Source organism: Bufo gargarizans, chromosome 4 (assembly GCF_014858855.1).
Source record: "Bufo gargarizans isolate SCDJY-AF-19 chromosome 4, ASM1485885v1, whole genome shotgun sequence".
Lineage (NCBI taxonomy): Eukaryota > Metazoa > Chordata > Amphibia > Anura > Bufonidae > Bufo > Bufo gargarizans.
This window is the reverse complement of record NC_058083.1, coordinates 37,604,561-37,617,773: the sequence shown is the minus strand read 5'-3', so window position 1 is coordinate 37,617,773 and position 13,213 is coordinate 37,604,561. Positions and strand designations below refer to the sequence as shown.

The following is a 13,213-nucleotide window of genomic DNA, read 5'->3' as shown; positions in this document are numbered from 1 at the left end:
GCCCCCATTGTCTCAAATGAGACAACCCCTTAAGAGACTTCTGCTTCACTACTGCCAATGGTATCCACCTGTAAGTGGGTTGAAATGAAGTACACCCGAAACACATATACTATAAGTTTGGTACCATTGCCATGACTTACTGTGTGACCCTGTTGCAGTGGTCCCTCCACCTAGTTGAAGTGTTGAACTATTTAAACACTGAATAATTATGATGCAACATAATGGATATGTGGGATGTGTTGCACATAGGTTATAAACAGCCTGCAACAGCATCTAATCACTCTGGAGGAGTAATATGCCTTGGGCATGATGTTATGGACATTTCAGTTGAGCTGTGCACGAGACACTGGGAAAATTCCCTGAGGCTGTACTATACTGTGATATTAGTCTGAAAAAGCACTGTACAGTATAAAATATAACTCACCTTCATATGATTTCCACTTCTGTACTAAACACTCGGCCTCTTCAATAATCTTATTTTCTATGGTCTTCTTGCCCATTCCATAATCTCGTAGTGTGGAGAGTGTGAATCTTCTCATCACTTTCCAGTTCTCTCCATTGGAAAAAATAATACCTAAAAATATGAATACAAATTATACCCATCCATAACACATGGGACTTAGTGAAATCCAGTGTGAAAAAAACCCTTAGGCTACTTTCACACTCGCGTTTGGTGCGGATCCGTCATGGATCTGCACAAACACCTCCGTTCAGATAATACAACTGCATGCATCCGTTCAGAAAGGATTTGTTTGTATTATCTGTAACATAGCCAAAATGGATCCGTCTTGAGTACCATTGAAAGCCGATGGAGGACGGATCCGTTTTCTATTGTGCCAGATTGTGTCAGTGAAAACGGATCTGTCCCCATTGACTTAGATTGTGTGTCAGGACAGATTTGTTTACCTCTGCATCGTCAGGCGGACACCAAAACACTGAAAGCAGCGTTTTGGTGTCCACCGCCAGAACAGAATGGAGGCGGAACGGAGGCAAACTGATGCATTCTGAGCAGATCCTTATCCATTCAGAATTCATTAGGGCAAAACTACCATAGGTCCACTGGAGATAAAGCAACTCCTTGTAGAAGCTCTCTGTTCTGGCATGGGGTTCCCTATGTGTAGTGTCAGCCTGGTATTCCAGGAGCCCACCAGAAGACTTTTGTTGGGCCTTTTGGAATCTTTGTTTGTCAGAGTCTAAACCCTCTGAAGGGTCTTCTGATACTGGTCTGACTCTATCCATATGCACAAACAGGTCTTAGAGATAAGAGTGACTTAAGCCAACCCCTATGGTACGCAGAAAACTGTGTCTTCCACACTTTAAATTAACATCATCATGACTTGCTGAAAAGTAAAATAGTCTTAGACAAATAGTTCCACCGTCAGCAGATTGACAAAGAAGGTGGGATAGTGGGGGAACAAGTCAGTATTCATAATAAATGGTTACCATTGTTCTTTGCAAATTTTGCAATCACCGGAGCATAAGGTCTATCAGAAAATGCATCGGCGTGATTGATGAGCGCATCCTTAACAGCTTCATAGCCACATAGGATAACTATTTTTGTCATGCCCACCTGGACACTAAAGACCGGGCCGTACGTCGTAGAAAGCTGTGAATACAAAATATGTTATGTTTAACTTCAACAGTATCTGTAACTTGGTATAGCAGTTGGAGATAGGCACAACCAAATATTTGATTCACTTGGAATTACAATATATTTATTCAACAACAGGTAATAAAAATACTATGACATATATACAATGTGTAGGCGATAGTCAATAGTAATAAAACAACAATAAAACACTAAAACAAGGAGATAAGTTAAATCACCAGATGATGATATGCGGTGACACAAGCAAAGGTCACATATACATGTGGATAAAATTGGAATCGATATGGACTCCAAACCCTATATGGTGAAGCAAAGTTGGATCTATTACGATTATATCTCCAGATGTACTGCGGTAATTTGATTGATATCTATTAGTGTTGAGAGCGAATATTCGAATATCAATTTTTTTTTAATAATATCGGCACTTCGCTAATTTGCGAATATTTCGAATATAGTGCTATAAATTCGATATTTCGAATATTCATTTTATTTTTTATTTTTATTGTTATATTTTTTTTTTTCCCACTTCCCTAAAGTTGTTCTCATCTGTCCTTTGGATTCCTGGCTTCCTGGCTGCTCCAGTCAGTGCCCGTTGCCGCTTCTGCCGACTTCCGTGCTCAGGGAGCGTCCCCATCACCATGGGAACGTCTCCATATACTAGAATGTACTGTCGGATTTGAGAATTACGTTGAAATCGCAATTCGAATAATTTAAGTTATAATAATCGAATTGCAATTTCAACTTAACACTGCTATATTCCATATTCGTTAATTCTAGCCTAATATGGAATATAGCAGTGCTAAGTTGAAATCGCAATTCGATTAAGTCAAGTTATAATAATCGAATTGCGATTTCAACTTGGACCTGGTTTACTATGGTTGGCTTGGTATAATTAGCGAATATGACGAATATATTCGTTATATTCCACAAAACGAAGATAACAAAGTATTCTGCATCTTCGTTTTAGCTACCTATTCAGCAACTTTGTTAATTCTAGCAATCATGTAGGAAAGTTGACTATAGAGACAGCTAAGTTTAATTCGCTATGCGATTATATTACTTTGCTTTTTTTTTAAATCAATAGAATAATTATAATACCTGATAATTATTATAATTATTCTATTTATAAAAAAAAAGCAAAGTAATATAATCGCATAGCGAATTAAACTTAGCTGTCTCTATAGTCAACTTTCCTATATGATTGCTAGAATTAGCGAAGTTGATGAATAGGTAGCTAAAAGGAAGATGCAGAATACATTCGTTATCTTCGTTTTGTGGAATATGACGATTACATTCGTCATATTCGCTAATTCTACCAAGCCAACCATAGAAAACCAGGTCCAAGTTGAAATCGCAATTTGATTATTATAACTTGGATTAATCGAATTTCGATTTCAGCTTAGCACTGCTATATTCCATATTAGGCAAGAATTAACGAATATGGAATATAGCAGTGCTAAGTTGAAATCGAAATTCGATTATTAAACCTTGAATTAATCGCATTGCTATTTCAATAGGAGAGTAGCCTTTAAGTTAAAATCGCAATACGCGATTATTTAAATCGCATATTAATCGCGATAACTAGAATAATGTCGAACATTCAATTTCGACGAATATAAAACAAATATTCTATCGAATATTCGCGAATTTGGTCGAAATCGAATATGGCACCTGCCGCTCATCACTAATAGCTATACGTGCTCACACTAGCATCAATCCATGTCCTCCCCAAAGTTAGTTATGGTGGGGATATTGGATATATTTATTGTTCGTCCACTTCAAAATAACCCCTGATTTCTACAGATTGTAGTATCGGCATCACAGGGTACTCGCAGTTGATGTCTCCAGACCGCGGTTAATGTTGCACGCTGTGTGGCGTCCCACCTGTGTTCAGCGTGACTGCGGCTCCTTACGTAGTGAGTCTCGTGAGTTATCTCGAGATTTTGGATGTTAACCCTGTTATACTTGCCGACTTTTGGTCCTGGGGTCTGTGGATTATTGGACATCTGCTTTTAGTAGTTGGTCAAGCTGATGAGCATGATTCCCTGGATCAGCTTGACCAACTACTAAAAGCAGCTGTTTTTTTCCCAATGCCACCAAATTTTGGATTTTTTTTTCTAGCTACCCCCTCCATCGTATGCAACAGTAGATGGTGCCATTAGAAAGTATAACTTGTCCCACAAAAAACAAGTCCTCATATGGCTATGTTAACGGAAAAAATGAGAAAGGTATGACTCTGGGAAGGCAGGGAGTAAAAAACAAATGCAAAAATAGAAAATCACAAGGTCCTGAAGGGGTTAAGCTTCTTTATTCAACCTTCAGCAGTTCTTCACTTTCTGTGGGCGGGCAGGAGCTTATCACATATGACCATCAAACCCCTGCATTTCCCAAGAGTACATTGCAATCTTCTCTGGCTCCTTCCCTCCCTCTTTAGAAGTAGGGATTAATGACCGAAAGGTGACTTGGACGCTTCACCTGCTTCTCTAAGAGATCATTACAGCTGCACTGAGAGGAGGGGAGCTAGTGAGCACTGAGCATGTTAGTCCACCATTCAATACAGAAGAGGGTGGATCAGAATTTAAGCTAAATGAGAAACACTAGGGGGTCCTACCGGAGAATACATTTTTGCTATAATACTTTATTGGAAATGCTCTGTTCATTGCATAGTAAAACTTTTCATGGCATAACCCCCGTCACATAATTCTGGCTGCCTGCAGCTATCATTAAAAGGGGCTTAGAAGCTTATTGTGTTCTGCTTTTACATATTTATTAGAGATGAGCGAATTTCTCAAAAATTAGATTTTCGAAAAAATGTGGTTCAATGCAAATTTATTTGTGGAGAACCACTTTAAAAAACGGCTATTTCCTGGCTGCAGAGAGCCTTTATAGTGTGTAGAACACTGAGCCTTGCAGTAACACGCATAGAGAGTCTGATGTGGTAGTGAAACAATACTGTGAGTCCGTATGACATGCAGATGACAGGAGAATCACTGCACACTTCACTTATAACTCAAGTGAGTACTCAGCCTTACAGGTCAATTTTAGCGTCAAGAAGAAGCGCACTCCTTTTACACCGTCGTCAGCTGATTCCACAATAGATGTCTACAGAACCTGTTCTATTAAACGCTTATACAATTAGAGTCCCCCGACAGAGTGGAAAGGTGTCAGCAGTAAGTTTGTGTTGACGTCAATGATTACACCAGCAACAACAAAAAACTTTCCGTCTGCTACTGGGCAAAAACCATTTGTCCTATGCTAAATCGAGTGTGCAGATTTTAAATCCGAAATCAGAATCGTTGTAACGTCATCAAATGTTGCTCTGCATAAGTATGCCTAAATCAATTAAGCACTTGAAAAGCATTGAATAATTTTGAACAGAATGAGTTTTACTCCAACAATTACCTGATCTACATCAAAGTTTGCGTAGTAAACAGTGCATGAAAATGTAATGGAATAACAACATTTCAAAAAGTCTTGTTTTTCAGTTTAACTCCTTAACCGCCTCCGGACCATGTAACGCATGGATGCGTCCGGGAGGCAGTCGATTCATTCCTCCTGGAGGCATCCGTGCGTCATCTCGCGAGACGCGAGATTTCGGACTGAGCCGGCCCGCACATGCGCATCACGGGCCGGCAAATGAACAAGCACACTTTCGTCACCAGCCTGCCAGCCAATGATCGTGGCTGGCAGGCTGGCGATTTTTAAAATGACAAATCACAAGCCATCTAACACATCATATTAGTAAATATGATGTGTTAAATGGCTTCCCTGCTCCTCTGCTGGTCCTTTTGGTCGGTTGGTTCCAGCAGAGGAGCAGGCTTCACAGTGAGTAGCACCAAACACCACACATAGCCCCAGATCACCCCCCTGCACCCCAATTAACCCTTTGATCACCCCTTTGTCAATCACTAGTAAAAGGGAAAAAAGTGATCAGTGTAAACTGTCCCTTTTTTTTTTTCACTGGTATTGACTGTTAGGTTTCAGGGATAGTTTAGGCCCCTTGGTTAGGTAGTTTAGCGATCGTTTAGCGCCCAGCCCACCGCACCGCAGTCACTTATTCGCTGATTAGCGTATCGCTAATCAGCATTTGTACTTTTACGCTGGGTTCACACCTAAGCGTTTCGCAAACGCGCGTTTTTATGCGCGATTTTGTCGCGCGTTTTTATGCGCGTTTTTGTAATAGTAAACGCGCGTTTGACGCGCGTTTGGGTGATTGACAGCAGTGTTGTCCAAAGAGTCTATGGCCCAAACGCGCGTCAAACGCGCCAAAAAAAGCCCCTGTACTTGTTTGAGCGTCGGGCGTTTTACAGCGCGATCGTACGCGCTGTAAAACGCCCAGGTGTGAACCATTCCCATAGGGAATCATTGGTTCTTGCCTGTTGTGCGTTTTACAGCGCGTAGGAACGCGCTGTAAAACGCTCAGGTGTGAACCCAGCGTTATAGTATCTGGAAGTGATCAAAACTGATCACAGTCAGATCTATAATAGTATTAGTATTAGTATTAGTCACCTTAGCTCGCCCTCCACCCAAAACGCAGTGTTTGCCCGATCAGGCCTGATCGGTCGCCCACACATGCGTTCACCCACGCCCGCCCCGCCGCAGTGACAAAATTTTTATTTTATTTTTATCACTGCACATTCACTTTACACGCACTGCGGCGATAAAAAAATCAATTTTGATATTTTTTATCAACCGCAGCAGCCTCCGGTACTTCGCTAGCCTCCCATTTGTAAGACAGGCTTGCTTTTTTTCTTGGGTAGTCTCAGGGAATACCCCTAAATTTAGTAGCCCAAATGTCAAACAGGGGGTATTCTTCTGAAGAGGCCTACAGGCTTCTGACCCAGTCGGATGAGGAATGGGAACCCTCATCTGATGAATCTAGTGGGTCAGAATATGAACCTGTAGAAAGCAGTGGCTCTCTGACCCAAAGTTCGGACGAGGAGGTTGAGGTCCCTGATAGCACCAGGCGTACCCGGCCCCGTGTCGCTAGACCACAGGTTGCGCAGGATCCGCTTCAAGGGCAGCAGAGTGGGGCTGGCGCTGTCAGATTACGTGGTGAGGCATACACCAGCAGCCCAGCCCTTCCTGGACCTAGTACCAGCACTGGCCTACAACATAGTGAAGTAGCGAGCACCAGAAGGGCAGTTGAAGCTGGTACGGTGGCACGTGCAGTAGTTACCCCGTCGCAGCCACCGCACAGACAGGCCCGTAGAGCCCCTAGAATCCCTGAGGTGCTGGCAAACCCTGATTGGCAGTCCCCAACTTCAGCCGCACCATTAGTTCCCCCTTTCACCGCCCAGTCTGGAGTTCGGGTTGAGACAGCTCAGATCGGTTCGGCCCTGGGATTTTTTGAGCTGTTCTTGACTGTGGAGCTGTTATTTATATCCGCCAACCCGGGAAGCTTATATGCCCAGCCTTTCCGGTGGAAACCAGTCCAAGTTTCCGAAATTAAATTTTTTCTGGGCCTTCTCCTCAACATGGGTCTAACCAAAAAGCATGAATTGTGGTCATATTGGTCCACGAACCCAATTCATCACATGCCCATGTTCTCTGCTGCTATGTCCAGGACACGATTTGAGACCATCCTGCGTTTCCTGCACTTTAGCGACAACACCACCTCCCGTCCCAGAGGCCACCCAGCTTTTGACCGGCTCCACAAAATTCGGCCCCTCATAAACCACTTCAACCAGAAATTTGCAGATTTGTATACCCCTGAGCAAAACATCTGCGTACACGAGTCCCTAATACATTTTACCGGGCGCCTTGGCTTCAAACAATACATCCCAAGCAAGCGCGCCCGGTATGGGGTCAAATTGTATAAGCTCTGTGAAAGGGCCACAGGCTATACCCACAAATTTCGGATCTATGAGGGAAAAGATCAGACCCTGGAGCCGGTCGGTTGACCTGACTACCTGGGGAGCAGTGGGAAGACAGTCTGGGACTTGGTGTCACCCTTATTTGGCAAGGGGTACCATCTTTATGTGGACAATTTCTACACAAGTGTGGCCCTCTTCAGGCATTTGTTTCTAGAACAAATGGCTGCTGTGGCACCGCGCGAACTAGTCGCGCGAGCTTCCCCCAACGGCTTGTTACCACCCGTCTTGCAAGGGGGGAGAGGGCTGCCTTGTGTAACCAAGAACTGCTTGCGGTGAAATGGAGAGACAAGCGTGACGTTTACATGCTCTCCTCCAATCACGCAGACACGACAATCCAAATTGAGCGAGCAACCCGTGTCATTGAAAAGCCCCTCTCAGTCCACGACTATAACCTTCACATGGGAGGGGTGGACTTCAATGACCAGATGTTGTCTCCTTATTTAGTTTCCCGACGCACCAGACGCTGGTATAAGACGGTGTCTGTATATTTAAACTCTGTATAATAGTTTTGTTCTCTACAGTAAGGCTGGGAGAACACGATCCTTCCTAAAATTTCAGGAAGAGATCATCGAGAACCTCCTGTATCGTTGCTGGTACCTCAACCCAACCGTCACCCTGAAAAAGATGTTGTGTCTGTAGCAGGAGTGGAATAAGGCGTGACACCCGCTATTTCTGACCTGACTGCCCTGACCACCCTGTCCTATGCTTAGGGGAGTGTTTCCGGAAGTACCACACACAGGTACACCTAGCATAGGGATCACATATCACCAGGACAGGTACACAGGGCTATTAGGGCCCATTCACACACAGAGCTGCTGCAAATCTCTCCTTTCACCTGGGACAAAGTGCATAATGCACTTCGCCACATCTTTGGGGGATTTGCGCTTTGCACATTGTCCCATGGGGAAGGAGAGGTTTGTCCTATAAAGGTAAAAAAAAAAAAAAAACAAGCAAAAAAAAAACAAACACCAGTAAGCAAAAAAGTTAACGTTCAGTTCCAAAAGTTAAATAAAGTTTATATGTTCTGTTCAAAGGTTATTATAAAGTTAATAAAATTATTGCGTTGCGGCCTGGTTTTTTCTTTTTTTACCTTCCAGGTGGACCAACCGATCGACTAGCTGCAGCACTGATGTGCATTGTGACAGAAGCATTGCGCTGCTGTCAGATTACACACAAGTCGGTGTATGCGGCGCTGCAAGACGAGATTTCTCCTCTGCAGTAAAAGATACGTTTGCCGAGGCATATGAGCTGAGGCTGTGTTCATATGCTTTAGCAAACACTTTGTATATAAAAAAAAAAAAAATCCCGGCAATGGTTTATTCATCCACATCGATTGATGTGAATGGAGAAATCTGGTTTGCCAGGGCATACGAGCTAAGTGGGTATGGATGTTGGGCGGAGCTCCTATGTCCTGGCAGACGCCTTTCCCCTCCTTTTTTTTTTTGGCAGAGATTTTTTTCATCCACATTGATCGATGCGAATGAAGAAATCTGTGGCGTTCATTTTTTTCTTTCAGCCCAGAGGCTGAACGGAAAAAAAAACCTGTATGCTCAATATAAGGAGAATAGCAGAAACTCCTAATGCTGGCCATACATGTAATGATTGCGGAGACCCTCAAATGCCAGGGCAGTACAAACACCCCACAAATGACCCCATTTTGGAAAGAAGACACCCCAAGGTATTCGCTGAGGGGCATATTGAGTACATGAAAGATTGAAATTTTTGTCCCAAGTTAGCGGAAAGTGAGACTGTGGGGTGTCTTCTTTCCAAAGTGGGGTCACATGTGGGGTATTTATACTGCCCTGGCTTTTTAGGGGCCCTAAAGCGTGAGAAGAAGTCTGGGATCCAAATGTCTAAAAATGCCCTCCTAAAAGAAATTTGGGCACCTTTGCACATCTAGGCTGCAAAAAAGTGTCAAACATGTGGTATCGCCGTACTCAGGAGAAGTTGGGGAATGTGTTTTGGGGTGTCATTTTACATATACCCACGCTGGGTGATATAAATATCTTGGTCAAGTGCCAACTTTGTATAAAAAAATGGGAAAAGTTGTCTTTTGCCGAAATATTTCTCTCACCCAGTATGGGTATATGTAAAAAGACACCCCAAAACACATTGCCAGATGTGTGACACTTTTTTGCAGCCTAGGTGGGCAAAGGGGCCCACATTCCAAAGAGCACCTTTCGGATTTCACAGGGCATTTTTTACAGATTTTGATTTCAAACTACTTCCCACACATTTGGGCCCCTAAAATGCCAGGGCAGTATAACTACCCCCAAGTGACCCCATTTTGGAAAGAAGACACCCCAAGGTATTTCATGATGGCCATAGTAAGTTCATGGAAGTTTTTATTTTTTGGCACAAGTTAGTGGAATATGAGACTTTGTAAGGAAAAAAAAAAAATCATCATTTTCCTCTAACTTGTGACAAAAAATAAAAAGTTCTATGAACTCACTATGCCCATCAGCGAATACCTTAGGGTGTCTACTTTCCGAAATGGGGTCATTTGTGGGGGTTTTCTACTGTCTGGGCATTGTAGAACCTCAGGAAACATGACAGGTGCTCAGAAAGTCAGAGCTGCTTCAAAAAGCGGAAATTGAAATTTTTGTACCATAGTTTGTAAATGCTATAACTTTTACCCAAACCATTTTTTTTTACCCAAACATTTTTTTTTATCACAGACATGTAGAACAATAAATTTTGTGAAAAATTTATATATGGATGTCGGTTTTTTAAAAAAAAATTTACAACTGAAAGTGAAAAATGTCATTTTTTTGCAAAAATTTCGTTACATTTCAATCAATAACAAAAAAGTTCAAATGTCAGCAGCAATGAAATACCACCAAATAAAAGCTCTATTAGTGAGAAGAAAAGGAGGTAAAATTCATTTGGGTGGTAAGTTGCATGACTGAGCAATAAACGGTGAAAGTAGTGTAGTGCAGGAGTGTAAAAAGTGGCCTGGTCATTAAGGGTGTTTTAGCTAGGGGGGTTGAAGTGGTTAAGGACACAGCCTTATTTGACCTTAAGGACCAGGCCATTTATTGCAAATCTGACCAGTGTTACTTTAAGTGGTGATAACTTTAAAACACTTTGACTTATCCAGGTCATTCTGAGATTGTTTTTTCGTCACATGTTGTACTTCATGACACTGGTAAAATTAAGTAAAAAAAAAATTATAAAAAAATACCAAATTTAGCAAAAATTTGTAAAAAATTGCAAATTTCCAAGTTTCAATTTCTCTACTTCTATAATACATAGTAATACCTCCAAAAATAGTTATTACTTTACATTCCCTATATGTCTGCTTCATGTTTGGATCATTTTGGGAATGATATTTTATTTTTGGGGGATGTTACAAGGCTTAGAAGTTTAGAAGCAAATCTTGAAATTTTTCAGAAATTTCCAAAAATCCAATTTTTGGGGACCAGTTCAGGTCTGAAGTCACTTTGTGAGGCTTACATAATAGAAACCACCCAAAAATGACCCCATTCTAGAAACTACACCCCTTAAGGTATTCAAAACAGATTTTACAAACTTATTTAACCCTTTAGGTGTTCCACAAGAATTAATAGAAAATAGAGATATCATTTCAAAATTTCACTTTTTGGGCAGATTTTCCATTTTAATAATTCTTTTTCAGTAACAAAGCAAGGGTTAACAGCCAAACCAAACTCAATATTTATGGCTCTGATTCTGTAGTTAGATTCTGTACAGGCACACGGCAGGGCGCAGAAGGAAAGCAATGCCATAAGGTTTTTGGAAGGCAGATTTTGCTGGACTGGTTTTTTTTGACACCATGTCCCATTTGAAGCCCCCCTGATGCAACCCTTGAGTAGAAACTCCATAAAAGTGACCCCATCATATTAAATGAGTATTTTATGAGATCAGAAAGAGAGCTGGAGAGCGGATGAGTTTGATGTATTCACAAGATATACTTAGCTAAACCTAGCCAAATTGACAAGTTGTTATCAGTGTACCTCCTCCACTGCTGCTGATATCTCACTCTGCACAATACAAGATTCGGTCCCCCTGGCTCTGCAGCTAAATAAAGAAGCTGATGGATTTGGAAACTGCTACTGGAAGGCAATATCAGAGCATATCTGGGGACAATGCAGCTGGTGATGAGCAGTATGAGATTTCAGAAGCAGCAGTGGAGGAGGTACACTGATAGGAGCTAATCATTTAGGTTGTAGGTGGAGGGAGATTGAACTACACCCCTCAAGGTATTCAAAACTGATTTTACAAACGTCGTTAACCCTTTAGGTGTTCCATAAGAGTTATTGGCAAATGGAGATGGAATATCAGAATTTCAATTTTTTGGCAAATTTTCCATTTTAATCAATTTTTTCCAGTAATAAAGCAAAGATTAACAGCCAAAAAAAACTCAATATTTATGGCCCTGATTCTGTAGTTTACAGAAACACCCCATATGTGGTCATAAACTGCTGTACGGGCACACGGCAGGGCGCTGAAGGAAAGGAATGCCATACGGTTTTTGGAAGGCAGATTTTGCTGGACTGGTTTTTTATACCATGTCCCATTTGAAGCCCCCCTGATGCACCCCTAGAGTAGAAACTCCCAAAAAGTTACCCCATTTTAGAAACTACGGGATAGGGTGGAAGTTTTTTTGGTACTAGTTTAGGGTACATATGATTTTTGGTTGCTCTATATTACACTTTTTGTGAGGCAAGATAACAAGAAATAACTGTTTTGGCCCCGTTTTTATTTTTTGTTATTTACAACATTCATCTGACAGGTTAGATCATGTGGTATTTTTATAGACCAGGTTGTCACGGACAGGGCGATACCTAATATGTATACTTTTTGTTTATTTTTGCGGGATGAGATGACGGTTTTATTGGCACTATATTAGGGTGCGTGTGACTTTTTGATCGCTTGCTATTACACTTTTTGTGATGTAAGGTGACAAAAAATTGTTTATTTAGCACAGTTTTTATTTTACATTTTTTGCGGTGTTCATCTGAGGGGTTAGGTAATGTGATATGTTTATAGAGCCGGTCGATACGAACGCAGCAATACCTTACGAACGCAGCAATACCTAATATGTATACATTTTTTTTATTTATGTACTTTTACACAATAATATCATTTTTGAAACAAAAAAAATAATCATGTTTTAGTGTCTCCATAGTCTGAGAGCCATAGTTTTTTCAGTTTTTGGGCGATTATCTTAGGTAGGGTCTCATTTTTTGCGGGATGAGATGACGGTTTGATTGGCACTATTTTGGGTTGCATATGACTTTTTGATCGCTTGCTATTACACTTTTTGAGATGTAAGGTAACAAAAAATAGTTTTTTTAGCACAGTTTTTATTTTTTATTTTTTACGGTGTTCATCTGAGGGGTTAGGTCATGTGATATGTTTATAGAGCCGGTTAATACGAACGCAGTGATACCAAATATGTATGTTTTTTTTTATTTATGTAAGTTTTACACAATAACAGCTTTTTTAAAACAAAAAAAATTATGTTTTAGTGTCTCCATATTCTGAGCCATATTTTTATTTTATTTTTTGGGCGATTGTCTCAGGTAGAGGCTCATTTTTTGAGGGATGAGGTGACGGTTAGATTGGTACTATTTTGGTGGGCATGCGCCTTTTTGATCGCTTGCTGTTGGACTTTTTGTGATATAAGGTGACAAAAAAATGGTTTATTTAGCACAGTTTTTATTTTTTAGGGTGTTCAACTGAGGGGTTAGGTAATGTGATATGT

At 41.2% G+C, this 13,213-nt stretch overlaps 1 protein-coding gene across 2 annotated transcripts in view; it reads right to left on the bottom strand.

Moving 5' to 3' along the window:
* LOC122935898 (cytochrome P450 2C14-like) overlaps positions 1 to 13,213 on the bottom strand; it is a 188,686-nt gene that overhangs the window by 128,124 nt on the left and 47,349 nt on the right. For both annotated transcript variants that reach the window (XM_044291829.1, XM_044291828.1), the window contains exons 3-4: positions 1,444 to 1,606; positions 425 to 574 (exon numbers count right to left, since the gene is read on the bottom strand). In XM_044291829.1, coding sequence (XP_044147764.1) covers positions 425 to 574; positions 1,444 to 1,606 — 313 coding nt within the window. The remainder of the gene's footprint in view (positions 1 to 424; positions 575 to 1,443; positions 1,607 to 13,213) is intronic.